The sequence below is a fragment of the Anguilla rostrata genome, chromosome 7, assembly GCF_018555375.3.
Source record: "Anguilla rostrata isolate EN2019 chromosome 7, ASM1855537v3, whole genome shotgun sequence".
Lineage (NCBI taxonomy): Eukaryota > Metazoa > Chordata > Actinopteri > Anguilliformes > Anguillidae > Anguilla > Anguilla rostrata.
The window spans coordinates 11677407-11694868 of record NC_057939.1 but is presented as its reverse complement, the minus strand read 5'-3'; the positions used below and the strand labels follow the sequence as shown (position 1 = coordinate 11694868).

The window sequence follows — 17462 nt, the reverse complement described above, 5'->3', positions numbered from 1 at the left end:
TCGGTGTCTTCACAAATGTTTTTTTATATAGCTGATCCAGGAAGTTGTTGGGGACTATTTCCGAATTCTCTTCCTTTTTAGCTTTTACTCTGAACACTTTAGCCCTTCCACTGCATAATCAGGAAGAAGGTTGTGTACACTGTACATTCCACAAGGACATTTGTGTATGAAACTTTATCATTCCACTCCCGGGTTCTCTTTAAACATATACTAAGCCCAATACTACTGAAAATGAATCGGTGACTTTACTATGTACAGTAGGTCTAGCATTGTCATTTTGCTCTGGGATATTTGTCCGAATCCAACAGCAAAAATTCAACCCAAGTTATGTCAACCCACTGTGAAATCCCCGTCTGACTGTGTGCCCTCCTGACCACACCAAATAAAAGCCAGTTTTGGCTCCTGCGCCTGGAATTTGCTCCAGCTATAATACTGCTCTTGTTTGCTGGTCTATCTTGTGACTTCTGATTGCCGTTTGTCTTCGCTATTGGTGTCCGGAAAACAAACACAACATTATTTGAGCGGTGGGAATACCGCAGTGTGGCCAAGGCCCACAGTAGAAGGAACCGGTTTGCTGCTAGAGGCATTGCCTCATCTACTGATGCTGTCTTTTGGCTTGGGCTTGACGTGTTTCACCAGTTCCCCAACTGGGAAAAGGACCCTCTAAGCCTTCATTTCATTTCCAAAATATTAAGTCCAATATTCATGATTCTTGGATCAGCTCCTTACAGCGACCTGGAAACCCCGTTAAATTGACATTGATGTGCAACGTATGTTAATTATACCGCACATCCATATTGCAAGCAGGTGACAAGTTGAACGCTTTCTCAAAAGGCGCAGACTTCACTTGTTTAATTTTAAAACCAAAAGTAGAATAATTCTACTTTGCTTCAAGTCTTTAACCAGTTATCCAACTCCCAGTTAAAGTCATTATCTCAGTCACTGTGAAAATATTACTGTACTTAAAGGGATTGGCTGAAACTGTCCTGTATGCTCAATATGCTGAGCTCATTTGACAGAACTAATGCTCTATTGTAAGCATGACAAACATTGTAAGGATAGAGAGCAGTAGGCTAATGAGTAAGCATCTGCCTGCTCATCAGAAAACACTAACATTTTCCAGCCACAAGGGGGCACTGATGTTGCAAAAGTGCGTATTCCATAATGGAACACAACTCTGCTCTGTCAAACTCTCCCTGCCACTTAAAACACCATGTCATACCCTGAGACAAGAATAATAGCTGGGATAACACCTCCAGACAGTATCAGCAGTGTGCAAGAAACAATCCCTGGTGTACAGATATTCAGTTGAACTGTGATGATTGATTTATACACACTTGCCTGTTAATGAAGTGAAAAATTGAAAGTTTACAGTTAACAAGAGCAGTTTCCAGCTGAAAGGGAGGGAAAATGATGTCTCAAGTGCTGTTTTCATTTGCAGGAATTTATGCCACTTTAGAACTTGACTAACTTTTCTTGCAACTTGCCCAATAGAAAAAGAATGATGTACAAAAATGTATAAAATGTAAAACTAAAATGTATTTGCTTTTACAAAATAGTTCAGAAAGCAACGAATCAACTCCATAAATTCATGTTAAATCAAAGGGAAAAGGGTTCCAACTCAGACAGAACGTATGCTGCACCATGACAATGATAAGGCAGTCAGCCATTCTCAGGTGTGAATTAATTAATGAACCCAGTACCGAATGCATAATTAGACTTAGTCCCAGATCTGTTTTCTCAATCAGTTTGTTGTGGCCTAGTCTGATCTGTGACTGTTGAAATGCATGACAGGACTTTTCCTGGCAAAGCATTATGTAAAATTGTGTAGCAAATTTCCTTGCAACATTGTAGTGGAAATGTACGTATATATTGATACCTTTATTAGCCGGTGGACCCGGTTTCTGTGGGCAGCTGCTTGGCATGGTGGGGTTACATCAGTGTTTTTACGTAGTGTGAAATTATGTTATCTGGCGCACGATTTCCTCATACTGGAAGGGCACGGATGGTTAAAGCAATCTCTCACTTGTGACGAGACTCTCAGTTTGCGAAGTCAACAGTGCATAGCTCCCGGCAACACTTCAAACAAGAGCCATGGGGTGTGAAGGCTGTTGATGCGTCGGTTTGCTATCTCAGCATGGGATGGTACTACCAAAGTACACTGAGGTGTGGCTCACAAGAAAAGCAATGTATCACAGTCTGCCGCTGCTGGATTTCCATACAACCACTGGCTTTTGATTTTTACTTATTTAATTTACTAAACCCACAGATCTGAAAGAATATGATTGAATATCAGTAACTAGCTGTTCAAATCAAATTATACTAATTACATTAATGACATTAATACATTAGATAAAGTCTAACATTTATATGCTAGAAAAATATGCTTGTTATCGAGCTAGAATTCCACTGGTAGTTATCACTGATCAGCCTTCTCAAATATAAAACTTTTTCTAGCCTCTATTTTACTTAAAACTACTTTGCTCTATTGGCATGTTTTTCAAGGCACATATGAAAGGTTGGTTAAATTAATCCTCTATTTATCTTACTATGAATATGATGGTGGGTGATACAGCCCTAAACTTCTGATAGGTCTACTGCTTCCAGTGTTGCCATGGGGATATCCCTTGACCTGGGTCTTGTTGTTGATTGTGAAGACTGCTGTCTACTTTGGGATCTTGGATTGGGCTGTGGTGAGCCATGGTTGGACTGATTCGTGTCGCTCCTCTGCTGTGACTGGCCAGTGCCTGACCTCACTGTCCCACGTGTGGTCTGTAATTGGGCGGTATCTGATGTTGAGTCTGGATTGGCTCTCTCCTCGGGGCTGACCACCGTGCTGCTCTTCAGCTGTATCTCTGGCTTGGACTCGGTGGTGTCGTCCTTCCACCTCCTGGCTCCAGACTTAGTGTTGTACTCGTAGATCCTCCCTGTTACTGCAATTAACCAATCAAGTGACAGTAATGCAATTCTAGATAGTCCTGCATTAAGGCTTTATGTCTCACTGTACTTGTATTTCTGCTGCCTTTGACTGAATTGAAAGCAAATTTACCTGGATCTGCTGCTTCCCCATCAAACACAGTGCAGATCTTTGTAATCTCCTATCAATAAAAAAGAAGGGTAATTGGAAAAATTATGGAAAAATATACATTTCAGAGCCCGTACTGGGTCGCAAAGCATTGTGGCTCACACTCAAAGTGTACTGAACACCTTACCGTTATGATTTCTCTCTGGATTGCTGCTGGGAATAGAAGCATAGACATCATTTAAAAAAAAACAGTTTTCAAAAACATTAATGAACATGTATATGTACAAGAGATCCATTTTTATGTAATTTTAATGTATAGTGAATATAGTTAAGTACCTTTCTCTGGGACACTTGGGACACTGCAAATAAAAAGAAAACAAAATTTAGAACTGCAATATTGCAACAAAAACGCTAATTATTTTTTTCTCTGTCTGAACTCATGCAGTATTCATTCTTTGGGGGAAAAGATGCGTAGGGCCATCTCAGATCCATGTTAATAACTGAGATATATGCATACATATGCAGATGACTTGTACACTATGGTCAGACATTTTGCATGCAAAACAACAGAGTTGAAGTTTTCAAGATGATTCCTAATCTTTCAATTTTTTTCTAATGAACTTTTCTCCCGATTTGGAATTCCAAATCATATTTATATCATATTATATCATTGCTGCAATCTCCACTATGATTCAGGGGAGCGCAGACAAGCCTGTGTAGACATAGTATATCAGTGCAGACAAGGTGCAGTGTGAGAGAGCTAGGTAACATGCTGAAGGTGTGAGAGAGATGTTGAAGGCAGAGAAGAAGAAACACTCACAGGGTCTCCTTATCCTCCACGGGCTGGGGCTCACAGCAGCTGCAGTCTACGGTGGAGAGATACTTCCAGCACAGGTAGAGCAGGTATCCCAGAATGCCCAGCAGCAGCAAGGCAGCCAGGACGCAGATGAAGGTCACGTACCAGTCATCCACGTCAAACGTGTTCTCCCTTACGGCGATGTACGTGATCCGAGGCTGGAGGACATGTTTCAGTTCAGGTAATTCTCTGATCACCGTAATCCTGCCTACTCCTGGCTTGCTGATCTTGAACAGTTTTAATGTGAAACAATGAAAAAGTATCTAACATGAACCCTGTGAATACTCTGGGTTGATATAAGACACTGTGTCAGGGTGCTTGTTTAATGGACGTGACTGGTATTAGCCATTTCTGGCCGGTTACACAGGGTTAAAACCAGGTTCTTGATAAATTCTGTGACATTTCTTCCAAAATTCTGTGTTACACACGAAGGGTGCGGAGAAGTCTGGCGGACGTGCGTGCTCACAGTTGTCGTGGTGGTGATGGTGGTGGTGAGGTCAGGGTCGAACACCTGGACGTTGATGACGACCGTGCCGGTTTGGGGCTGGTCCCTGGGCGGGGGCTCCCCGGCCATCAGGTTTGCGTCCGAGACGAGGACAATCAGCCGGTACTTCCACACCGTGTCCCGGCCACCACTGAAGTCAAAGGGCTCCTTCAGGATGAGCCGGGTCACGTTGGTTCCCGCCGCAGGGGAGAACACAAAGTGGCCGTTGAGATTGCTGGCTCCTGCGGAGCCAAACACAAGAGACAAGAAGCAGATAGCGATGCTGTTGAGTGTTCTGACCTGTGCCGAGGAGACTGAACTATAGCATTTGTGTCCACAGTGGGGAAAAAAGTAGCAAGACCTTGTTAAAGATTGTCTATCTGCATGTGTATGAATTTTGGAAGCTGTGCTTTTTACAAATGTACCAGCTGGAAGAGGAGTGTGGCATAGCCAAGTGAGTTTAAAACAGACATCCTTAACTAGGGCAGTATACATAATTTACAGTTTAAGATGCAATATTACATAATCCGTTAATGCACAGATTTTCACGGGAAATTTGGCTTACTAAAGGGTTGCTAAAGGGTACCACAGCTGTGTCCTGCCTAGGACCTAAAGCTAGTACCCTCGGAGTTAAAATCAAGTGCCTTAGCCAGTGCCAAGCTACACTGAGCTACAGTGGTGATGAAGATGAGAAAGAGGATGCACCTGAGATGGTGTAGATGAAGGAGGTTGGAGGGGAATCCTTGTCCGTACAGGTGAGGATGAAGCTCTGCACATTGGACCCTGGGCGGAGGTCCACAGGGACTATGAGGTTGGTGTTATTGGGTCCACATACAGGAGGCTCGTCATTGGCCTCAGTGATGTTGACAATGACCTGAAGATGGAAAAAAAATGCTTCAGGATACGGGGGAAAACTGAGGTGGTGAGCTCAAGTGCTTGTGATATGTGATGGGTTAGGTTGGGTGTACGTGGTCACCGTGGCTGTTGCTGAGAGGGGCTTAACGGGATCTCCGTCCACCACTCGGATGACAAGCTGGTAGGTCTGGGTGGCCTCGTAGTCCGGTCGCGTGAGCAGGCTGATGGTCCCATGCTCGGGGTCCAGGTGGAAAATGTTGCTCAGGTCGCTGGTGCCCCCGCCAGAGATGAAGGAGTAAGTTATGCCCGTAGCGGGGAAGTCCCTGTCGGTAGCGTTCACCTGACCAATCACTGCACCTCCTGGAGCAAGGACAGGAGCCATGAAAATGAACAGTGTGCAATGGGCTGGGGAGAGACCAGGCACATCAATAGGACATTACAACCAAACCAAGACAGAGACTACCAATGCTTAAGCAAATATACTATCAGCCACCTCAGCAGGAACAGAACAGTGCTGTATGGGAGTTAAGGGACCTGTAACCAGGAAGTTGCAGGTTTGAAATTTAGACGTGACACTGCTATTTGTCCATCCATCCATTTTCTGAACTGCTTACTCCTGGTAAGGGTCATGGGCGGACTGGAGCCTATCCCAGCATACACTGGGTGAAATGTATGCTGGGATAGGCTCCAGCCAGCCCCAATGCATCCCAGGGCCTACACATCTTTCACTCTTACATTCATACCCCAATGATAAGTTAGACTCTCCTGTTAACCTAACCGATATGTTTTGGATTGTGTAAGGAAACCCAGGCTGACACGGGGAGAACATGCAAACCGCACAGTAAGGCCCTCAGCTGAGAATAAAACTCGGTACCTTCTTGCAGTGGGGTGGCAGCACAACTCCCTGCACCACCGTGCTGTACCACTGCTTTTGTACTTAGCTGAAATAACTTCAGGTTCACTCCCTTGAGTTTTTTTAAAAAGGGTGTTTAGATATTCTGGTTCATTGTGTTGAAAAAAAAACACTGACTTACTTCCCAGAAGCTCTGAGATCTTGTAGAAGTAGGATGAAGGAGTGAACACAGGGGGGTATTCATTCACTGGGGTCACCGTCACATCAATGTAGGCATTACCTGCACAGGTACGGGCATGTGTGGATTATAGCTCAGTTCATTCAGGCAAAACATGTTCTCAAAACCAGATTTACCTTTTAAGGCATGTGGCATCACGTACCTGTCAGGAAAGTGTCATTCACGTCAGCAGCCTCCACTAAAAGGCTGTATTGATTTCCAGCGTAAAGATTATTAGGATCCTCAAAGTCCAGGCTCCCATTCAACTGTGGAAGATTTCAAGTTTTTTTCAGTTACACTTGTAGCCGTTAATTAGGAGCTCAGGCCAGCTGGAACAAGTTCAATCACAGAGGAGCTTGATGATTATAGATCTTTCGCTTGCTCAAGGTAACAGTTTGTTTACAGTAGATCATGGCATTCTCTACATGAGTCATCAGGCAGCACTTATAGATCATGCAGGCAGAGTCTGATTTTGCTGTTACATTTAGCAAGCTTTACAAGCGTTACTGTACATGTTGGCTGAGGCAGTAGAGGAGTGAATGGATGTGTAACTTCAGTAAGGTCATGGAGATTGTACTCTCTTGGTGCTTCCAGTAGCTAAACACTACTTACTGCCAGGTAAATAGCATTAAGAGCATCACATACATATTGCCATGTAAATAGTATCAAATTCTAGCGCGCTTTATGGTTTTTGGTAATGGTTTTACAGCGCACATATAATTTGTCCACACAACACAGTAATAATTTATAAACCTATGTATTATAGGATATTCACTGGCAATGAATATGGGGCTATAAATTCACTATTTGGTGTAAAACAGACCTAGCCAAGGCATTGACTATCAAAAGGAAGTGGATGCCCTCTAAATAAAAGAACACTGCTGGAAGCACAGGTCGGTGTGTGGTGATTCAGTCTCATAGGAAGAGCTGAAGTGATCCCTCTGCGTTGGAGTCAATCAGTCCACTCACCGTGATGGACCCCGCGGGGCTCAGGGTGAAGAGCTGGTTGCATCCGAGGCAGGAAAGCCTAGTGAAACTGTACTTCCTGAACACGGGGTCCACATCGTTATCCTGGCATGTCACCATGGTGATTAGGGCCCCCAAGGCCTCCGTCTCTGTCACTGCCCGCCTAAAAACATTTGACACAGAGAACATCTCAAGGAGGAGGCCAGGTTGGCTTCAAGGATCACCACAAAAAAGAATACATGATATTGATTGGAACCTTGTGGAATTTGTTTGCCTGACAAACTTAACCTTTCTTGAAATATATGAAAAAAAATTTGGCTTAAAAATGTAGCTTTAAGGGAGTTTAATGCAGTTATTAGTGCTTTACGGAAGATTAGTGTCAAATAACAATTTATCTGTTATTCGAAAAACAAATTCATGGAGAGACAAGCACAACACAATACCCAGGGGGAATACCCACAATAGAAGGCAAACATGCCCCAGGGGGAGAGACGCAAGACACTGGGAAGTCTAGGCAGAAAGGATACACCTACAACATCAGTCTCAGGCCTAAAACGCAGATCCTGATCAATGGACGCAGAGACGTATCAATGCAGTATTTACTATTTATATCGGACTTATCATTTGGATTTGGAGAGAGCCTGCAATCTGATTAAGAAGTTCAAAGTTGTACTATGTACTGTTTACTGTGTATCTAGGTTCCCACAGGGCAATTAAAAGGTTAGTAAAGTGCTAAAATTATTGCAAAAACAAGTCTAAACATGACACCAATGCCGTTTATGATAGTCTTCATGTGTTCGTGATTGAACTGATGTTATGGTACTGGGGTGGGGGGGGGGGGATTGTTTAGGCATACCTCTGGACGTCAGGAGAACAGATGGGAGGGTTGTCATTGATGTCTGTGACGGTGACGGTGAGCTCGATGGAGTGGGAAAGGGGGGGTCCGGGGGGGCTGTACGTGGCCGTCACAGTCACAGTTACGGTGGGATCGTCCCGCAGGGAATTGCTGTCACGGTCCATTCTGTTGGCGATGGTGACAACACCTGAGTCTGAAAGACAGGGGGGAAAAAAACGCTCACAGCTCACAAACACTCCTGACAGCCTTCATGGAAATACGATTGAATAGACTTCCTTTGGGGGCAGTGGAAGTGGTGGAGTATTTGTTCAGAGAGCTTTGTTATAATGTATTATATGTTTTCCAGTGGTGTCTCGTAACTTACAGCTACAGGCCATATCATCAACCAGGGAAGTAGGTTTAGCTGGCACGTTATACACCTCGTAGCACAATAAGGTCTGATTTGGTACCTGAACTGGAAACTCAAAAACTTCACAGGTCAGCAGATTGATTGCAGAGTGAAAAGACTACGCACAGGTATGAACCGTGCAAGAGCTGAGCAACCCATGCTAGGTGAAACAGGTATGCCGTCTGTTCATCATTAGGCTCCACAAGACATGACAAACAAATGTGCAATTAACGCCTTGTGCAGGTGGTCAGTGATCACTGAACAATGGCTGTAACTACTTGCACTTCTGATATACAGCAACACATTCTACACGCAGAGCTTGCTATGTGGGTGTGGGTGAAATATTGGTGAGAGAATAATTTAATAATAATTTCCAGTTCTAAGAGGAAGGGAAAGGAAGTGAGAACAGCTATCAAAATGGGAAAATCTTGTTTTACACAATATTCACAATGACCACTATTGATACAAAAGTCAAAAAACGAGTAACATCTCATCATTTTAAACAAAGGTTGAAATCAGCTGACAATATTAATCAATCTTGATGCAGCGCCCATAAGGCGAAGGTGACTTACGGACTCACATGTATGGATGACGAGGTAACTGTTGGTGCTGATCGTGTAGAGGATATACCCAATGTAAAACGTGTCACTGGGGACCACTGCAGTAATGTTGGTGAGGATGTGCCCCGGATTCAGCTCCTCTGGAATGGTAAACGCTGTGATTTTGCTGTAAAGGAATCCCACGACACACACTTCAGTAAAATAAATATTTTCCATCGTTTAAATTCCAGATGAAGATAAGGAACTCACTTTAAGAACTGTGGCTTGTCATCGTTTGCATTGATGATAAGGACTGTCAGTGTTCTGACTGCAGTATGTGTTCCATCGCTCACAGTAAGGTTGAAGCTATAACTGCAGAAGCAAACAGATCATGTGATTACAGACACTTTAATTCAAGTGAAAATCATCCCTTCCTAACCTGGAATGACCAAGTGCTTGTCCCATCATTACAATGTCCTCCATAAAACTGGGAGGGCACACACTCTGTAACATGCAGCTTGATTATTAGGACACCCTGTTGTAAGTCCCCCAACCTGGGTGACGCTACACCTAACCATGCCCAAAAGAGGAGACTACGGCCTGAGTTTTTTAAATGTTAATTGCTCATATAGTTTATATTAGGGAAGGAGGGAGATGCCACTATTTGTATTTGTATCTGTATTTCTTCAACCACTGCTTGTTAGCAGTGCCAGCAAATACATTTTCACAGACACCAAGTCCTTTCACTGATACACAGGTATCAGCAAATTGTATATATATATATATATATAAATAAATATATATATATATATATACACATATATATATAATTCCCACAAGATTAGGATGTAATTCTATGAAATTGATAAGTAGGCCACACAAAATATTATTCCATTATTCCAAATTCTCAATTGTTTGAGATATTAAATTGTCCCTTTGGGATTTCGTATCAGTATTTCCCTTGAGATAAACAATTTCCTCCTTAATTTTCTCTTTGAGGCTATAGTACCTGCACTACTTTTACCATTTTATTTGTAGAACCCCTGAAAGTGAAGGGGGCTCCAGTCTTACCTCCTGGGGTCAGTTTCATAATCTATGGGCTTTGTAATGAGGGATCCTTTGTCTCTGTCAACACTGAATGCTGGATTTGAAGGAGTCAGAGCATACTGGATAAATAGATAAAACACATTCAGACAGTGCCAACCCCCTCATACAGATTCCCATTGCAACACAGACAGAGAGAGATACAGACAGAGAGAGAAATAGGCTCCCTTCCACTATGAGTAATATTTGAAACAAAGAGATTAAAAATTAAATCAATTTGAATTATCCTCCCCCAAATCCCTGAAAAAAAAAAGACAAGACTAAAACAAATTGTCAGTACTACTGGAGGGGGAGGGCATAGCACTATTGGCTGATTGGAGAGACAGAGATTACACAAAAGCTTTACGGTAAGGGGTTTGTTCTCAGGGTCAGACACGCTTGGCTGATATATCACTCCTGGTGGAGACTTCTCCAGCGTATAGATGACTGAGTCTGGGAACATAAAACATATTACATTCAGGTGAATTGGCAGCATGAGACCAGATGGAAGATGACATTTAGCTTATGATGTTCTCTAAAAGTTCTTAGTTTAATTCTTTTCAGATTTCAGGTGACATAACGTATTGAGTGAAATAAAGCACGTCTGTGCTTGTACACACATGCATGGCCATTCTGCTCTCTCGTTAAAACTAGGCTTTAACGTTGGCCCAAGGATGTGATGTGATCTGTTTTTTTCCCCTTAACCCCCCTTAAATTTTTGTAAGCACTTAATGTTTTTCCAAAAATATTCTCAAACAACCTTTTCTCCATCCATCCACTCTCACCTTCATCTAGAAAGACGGGGGCTTCATCCACGTCTATGAGGAGGACAGTCAGTGTCCCAAGGACAGCGTCTCCTGCACTGTCCACCACGAGGATCTGTAAAACAAAGCTGTTGGGGGCCATCTCGAAATCCAGCCTCGGGGTTCCTGTGACAGTTACCTGTGGAAAACAAAAAATTCCTTGCATGATGGATAAATATTGGGTCAATGAGAATTGGAGTAAACAGCACCAGGATCCATTCAAATGCTCAATGTGAGGTCTAAAATGTGGTTTAAATATGATGGTGAGGGGTTTAATCGGGGAGATATTTATGGTGGATGTAATATCTATATAATTTGTGTGGATGCATCTGTCTTTCAAGTTTGTACCTGAAACTGTGCTGCTTTTTAAATTAAATTGACACGTTTTTCTCCCAGATAATATATTTGCTCAGTGGCGTCAACATATCACTTCAAAGTGCCTTGTTGTTCCAGGCAGATGACATTCCTCTCCCTTGGGTTAAGGAAATAACAGCAATTACGATCGTAATCTCTGGTCAAACAATGTGAAGCGTACCAACCAGGTCTCACCTGAGCTGTGCTTGCGCTGACCATGGACACAATGAAAGCCCTGGTGAGGGGGTTTGTGTTCAGGATTTGGGGGTACCCAGATGCCACTGAGGCTCCGGGTGAGAAGGACACTTCGAAGGTGAAGACTTTCGTGCTGGCGGGACTGTTCTCTTCCAGCTCAACTGTTCCAGGCAGGCCAGTGAGACTAACGACAGCAGCTGTATCTGAGTAATCAAAATCAAAAACTCTAAATGACTTTATTTTACATTGTATGTGCAGTTATTGTGTACTAGTAACAGGAACTTAAATTCAGATCAAATACAGAAAGCATATAACAAGTCTAGTACAGGTATTAATGTACCAGCACAGCACAGCTCAGCCAGTCAAAACCTGACAAAAATACACAGTATATTATAAAGAAATAATGTTGTTGTAAACAAAAGTAGGTTGGTAGAACAGAACTGCTACTGGTCTGCTGGCTATAAAAAAAAACACAGTATTCATATGCATATCATTCAACTTCACAGAATGAAATGAGAGGAGCAGCACAGCCCATATCTTGGTCCCATATCTCATTCAGATGTCCCCATGGGAAGGATATGTTCTCTCACGAGGAATTTTAAATAAGGGGAGAGTGATAGAACCAAAGATACCCCCACCCACATATTCACATGCACATACAATGACTAAAATCTTACCTTGTAGCAATCCCATACCCAAAACAAGGGACATAACCCATTTGAGTTTCTTGCAGTCCATTTTTTTTTTAGGTGTACATCGCACGTCCTGTCTCAAAGCCATACAAGTTCTTTGTCTTCCTTGTCCTGTAGGACGTACCAATAACGTGGCCAGAGCACGGCCTTGGAACGGCCGTTAAAATGACGTTGCTAGGAGGCCTGTTGGTGGTTACAGAGCGTCGTGGCTATGATTTCCCACTGACACTTTACTCTGTTCTAATATTTGAGCCATATCTAGCTTGTCGGGCATGTAGTTCTGTAGTTCGGTTTGTGGGCCTCAGCACATCCTGAAAAAACCAATGCACAGGTTTGATGAGCTTGATGAGCAGGCATCAGTAATGCTCACTGTTTCTTCATTCCTGCCATTCCGACATAATCAGAAAAAGCCCATTTCGGACAGCTGTTTTCTTAAACTGTAGGCACCATAAGAAAAAGTTACACCCATGTCTGTCTGTTATCAAATTATGTTATTTCTGTTGATTTGTTCATTTTTCACTCGTACTTTTATTTCCTCTTATTGTGTTACACATATGGAGGTTGCACATATTTTTAAATTGCAGCCATAATTAATATCACATATATACTATTAGGAAAGACATTTTCGTTAAAATACAAATGTGCAGGTATGCAAGGAGATACAGGTAAATGATGACTTAACAACTGGAAAAATTATGTTCGAGCGCCACCTAATGATTACTCCTGGAAGAACATGTAGGATTCTAAGAAAAGCAGCTTGGGGAGTTTTCCAGCAGACGTTTATTGTACCAGGTAAAGGTACAATTAATAATAATAATAATAATAATAATAATAATAATAATAATAATAATAATACTTTCTCAGGTCTTCAGGCAATGTCCTTGAAAGAAATGTAAATAACAGCAATACACTATCTCACTAGAGCAATCAATTAAATAAAGCGAGCCATTCGATTGTACAAAATTTAGCAAGTATTAGCATAACTGGAAAGTATTTTAGGTGTGTATTTTAGACGTTGAAATAATTAATTTGAATTAATTTCAGTGTGTATGGTTTTCCATGTGTATTTTACCAACAACACGGTGCTTCCCAGATGGAAAAGCTTGACTTCTTGAACTCTACACTGCCTGAGCACCCTCGTAGGAACTCCCACTCGTCAGACGCCGGAACGAAAACGGAATTTGCCGAAAATGATGTCAGACGCTTTGCAAGTGTGTGTCACTTAGCTGGTTGTTTTTCTCTCCGAGGTAAAGTTATAATCTTCTATAATTGGTTGCACGTGCTACATGTGATACATCTGCATCGTTGACGAATTATAATTCGATGTGTGCGAAGAGAAAAGCAACGCGTGCTGGCTGCGAAGGAAAGGAAAAAATCAACAAGAAGGAAGAGCAATGGCGACATTGGATCGTAAAATACCCAGTGCGGATACGTTCCAGTGCAAACCGTGGTCTGCTTACACCGATACAGCTGTATCACACTGTTCTGACAGTAAGGATACGACATGCTAAATATCGTTTTTCATTTCGATTTTTCACTAACTGGTACTAGAGTTGTTAAACTGAGATTGACTAGCTAGGTAGCACTTGCTAACTTGCTCGCCTGTGTCCTCCATGCATCTCTGTGCTTAACTAGCTTGGTAATACCACTTTTCGGAAACTACCTAGCCAGCCACGCACAGCAGCTTGGCATCTAGCTTATTAATTAGACAGGCAGCTGGCTGCATTAACTGAAAATGCATCAACTGTCTATCATGATATCATATTGCCTAAAGTTATGTATTAATAAACACGCTCCGCAAGTTACTGTATCGTAGCTTGATATCTGAGTCTCAGCGTGTTTGCGTATAGCACTCGCTTGAATCAATGTGTATCAACTGTCAGTGTGAGAGTTCGTAAATTAACTTAGCTCGGAGCCACTTCAACAGGGAGTTGAACTGATTTCTGGCAAATCACTACTAGGACTACCATGCACAGCTGAATATATGGTTCGCTTTATAATTTAGCCATGGTACCGGATCAGACGAAGCACCTGACGTTTATTTTTTTTAAATCTGACTCAGTCCCAATATTAGAACATACGGAAAGATTTCGATAAGTAGTGAAGCAATTAAAGTAGGAAAGAGGGTAAGTGGTAGTTCACCGCCTTTAAATAAATGCTCTTAATGAAATACCTGTATTTTATAAGTTGCTAATGTTAGCTATGCTGATCGATACTCAAACAGCTACACGCATGACATGCATCCACTTTCCCAGAAGTGAACCGTGCGCTGTCACTTGGGACATAGCAGGTTGCACGCTTTAGTGCCTGTCAGAGTTGGCAATGCGAGTCTATTTCTACGATAATTAATGGCGTTGTACTTTTTTGCTTATCTTCATAGATTAAGAAACGCGCCACAGATACGGTTTTGTAACATTGCTTGCTACGTCACGTTTTCCTGATGAACACATTTTATTTCTTATCGTCCCATACTGTATAAATATGAGATGCAAGAGACAATTTGTTTGCAAGTTCAGTTTATAGAACTGAATAAAGGACCTCTGAGCATCCCAAACTCATCTTGTGTTTTTTACGAGAAACCCGAGAATGTGTTTCTATGAAATGGTGTACTTAGAGCTTAAGTGTGTGATCTCAGCGTCCCTGCCCCCTATTGTGCTTACACATCGGGGGTGCATTTGTAGGGTATAGTGTTGAGTCCCGTAATACACTTCTTGCATGTTTGTCACTTTCTGCTTTTCTTTACATGGCGCTCGAAGAATTAGTGGGGGGGTTGCCCGCGGAGTGCACGTGCTTGGCGATTGAAAACACCGTTTGTTCGGGCGCTCGGTATTCGCTGGATAGCTGTCGCACGTCACGTTTAATGCGCAAGGGTGTGTCCGCGCGCTGATAGATTTATATTGGGAAACGTTGCGCTATTAGTTCTGATGTGCCTGTACAATATCAGTGGCCGATCGTTCTCGACTGCATGGACTTCTGACTCCTTTGGTAATTTGCATGGCTTCATGCTGATAATTTAGATCTGCCATCATTGTGGGCGTACTGAGTGGGAGGAGCACACCAAATCGTTTTAAATAAGAGCGTAACTCTGGTTAAAACCTGAGCCGCATGATGAACCAAAACACTAACTTAGTTTCACAGCAGTATCCCGGCCCAACAGCCCCACAGAATCCGAGGCACAGGTGGCCAAGTCAGGAGCTCTTCTGTGGTTTGTCTCATCAAAGGTCATTTATAATGTGTGTAAGCAGCACATCTCTTTATTCCTGTCAGTGCTGGCCATTTAAAATCTCTGGAGGGCCGCTCTTCCCCAAAAGTGCAGAGACGGTGGGACAGTGGTGCAGATGGTCGGAGTCGGCTCAGTGCAATGAGGTCATTCCCTATACAAAGACTGAAATGTCCGTGGTCTTTGCAGGAACCTGACACAGCTCGTGGTTTCTCCGGTGTCCTTAACCACACTTGTGTAATCATGTCAGATTTCATTAAGGGTCCCGTTCCACTCACTCACACAAGCGACATGAAAGTCTGTGTGAAATGTGAGTTGATATTGCAGTTGGCGCCTAGGTTGGATTTATGTCAGAGGATTTACAATTTTATCAAGTTACACTGTATGACCAAAAGTATCTGGACAACCCTTGGTCTAGTGCTGTTTTTCACGATTTGGGCTTGGCCCCTTCGTTCCAGTGAAGGCAAATCCTAATGCTAAGACATGCAACCACAGTCTAGATGAATCTGTGCTTTCCTGGTTCAGCATGACAATGTCCCCAGGCACACAGCGAGGCCCATATAGAAATGGTTTTATCGAGAATGGTGTGGAAGAACTTGACTCAGAGCCCTGTCCTCAATCCTATCTGACACCTTTGGGATCAATTGGAAAGCCAACTGCAAGCCGACCTCACTAATGCTCTTCTGACTGAATGGAAGCAAATCTCTGCAGCAGTGTTCCAGCATCTTGTATGAAGCCTTCCAGAAGAGAGGAGGTTGTTATATAACAGCAAAAGGTGGACCTACTCCATGTTAATGCCCATAATTTTGGATGAGATGTTGGATGTCAGGTGTCCACATACGTTTGGCCATTTAGTGTACCTTCAGGAAACATAATTTGCTGGAGTGAAAGTAGTTATGTCATATTTCTCTTCGGTTGTTTAAATGTCAGCTGAGCTGTGTTTTGGCCCAGCGTTTCGGAAATACTTACCCTGAAAGTGAATGTGCATTTCCGTTAACACTGTGGAGACACCACTCCTTCATCCATCCAGCTTCACCAGCATGGTCAATATTGCAATATTGTTTAATGCTGTCAGGGCCAAGAAACAGGGGAAAACTAAAAACATGGTGAAAATTCTCTTGCCATCAGTGCTCACTATGACAAGTGGCCCAGGTGTTCACACTGGGAATCTTCCCATTATATAGCGATTATTACATTGGCTGTGGCATAGCATTTCAGCATATGACACTCAATGCTGGTAAAAATGGAAATGCTAAGACTAAACACCATATTCATTAAGCATAATCATTTAATTAGTTCAGTAAAAAATGTCAACTTCTCTCAGTCTTCCTCTCTAAAAATAGAAATTTTGCGCTCTGATTCGTTGTATTCGGTAAAATGCTTTTTATCTGGATTCATAAATGCAATAAAGGATTTTTTTAAAAATATGGCACTGCAAGTAGAGACAACTCTGGTTGACATCTGGCTTTTTTACAACATGGTTTGAGATCAGGCACTTCTTTTACGATGCCGGTGGAGATCTGGCACATTTGCCACTACACAGTGAGAGCAACCTTGGTTATCAGCACAGAGATCAGATCCTAATTCTCACACAGTCTTCAAGGGGCAGTCAGGAGGCACGTTGCTTTCAGATCTGAATGCCAAGTCTGCTGCTCTGTTTGGTGCGAGAGCAGCTTCAGCCCCAGGAGGTTTCAGTGCTGCCTGTATCCGTATCACTATTGTCACGGTAACATATACTTTGCCGTGACGACAGTGATGTGCCAGTAGATGCCTACAGAGCTGTTATTTTGCCACCAGCCAGTAAGGCAGGAAATGGCAAATGGTTGCATGTCGATAAGGGGAATTCCTATGATTTTTAAAATATTAGTAAGAGTTCAACTTAGTTAATGTGGTGGAAAGAAAGTAGCAGTATAAATTAAATTTAAATTAAACATTAAATTGTGACGCCTATTAAAAGTGACCTGTAAAACCGTAAATGCTATTGGGTGCCACTATTTTCTCCTGCTAATTTGTGAGCATAATTGTCAACATTTTTTTTTTGATTATGACTGGCTGTGTTCAAAACCCAATTGGTAT

General features: G+C 42.5%; 1 protein-coding gene across 2 annotated transcripts; it reads right to left on the bottom strand.

The window, feature by feature from the left end:
* Nucleotides 1-1146: 1146 nt before the first annotated feature.
* Nucleotides 1147-12441, bottom strand: LOC135259003 (cadherin-related family member 3-like). 2 transcript variants are annotated; one of them, XM_064342807.1, is made up of 19 exons: nt 12152-12441; nt 11475-11677; nt 10908-11064; nt 10490-10575; nt 10111-10205; nt 9310-9411; nt 9081-9226; nt 8113-8305; nt 7260-7419; nt 6454-6556; nt 6255-6353; nt 5342-5580; nt 5071-5239; nt 4348-4607; nt 3846-4039; nt 3362-3384; nt 3213-3238; nt 3050-3098; nt 1147-2933 (listed from the first exon to the last, which is right to left on the bottom strand). In XM_064342807.1, the coding sequence occupies exons 1-19, from the start codon at nt 12252-12254 to the stop codon at nt 2578-2580; spliced, it is 2763 nt and encodes a 920-aa protein (XP_064198877.1). In that variant the 5' UTR covers nt 12255-12441; the 3' UTR covers nt 1147-2577. The 2 variants fall into 2 exon arrangements, with proteins under 2 accessions (XP_064198877.1, XP_064198878.1); XM_064342808.1 differs by having other exon boundaries at nt 3213-3235.
* Nucleotides 12442-17462: the final 5021 nt, after the last annotated feature.

Coding starts and splice junctions, on each gene's coding strand:
- LOC135259003 (XM_064342807.1), bottom strand. CDS start 12,254: ATGGCTTTGAGACAGGACGTGCGATGTACACCTAAAAAAAAAATGGAC. Junction 11,065..11,474: donor TCAGCGCAAGCACAGCTCAG/GTGAGACCTGGT, acceptor TGTTTTCCACAG/GTAACTGTCACAGGAACCCC. Junction 6,354..6,453: donor GAATGACACTTTCCTGACAG/GTACGTGATGCC, acceptor GTACCTGTGCAG/GTAATGCCTACATTGATGTG.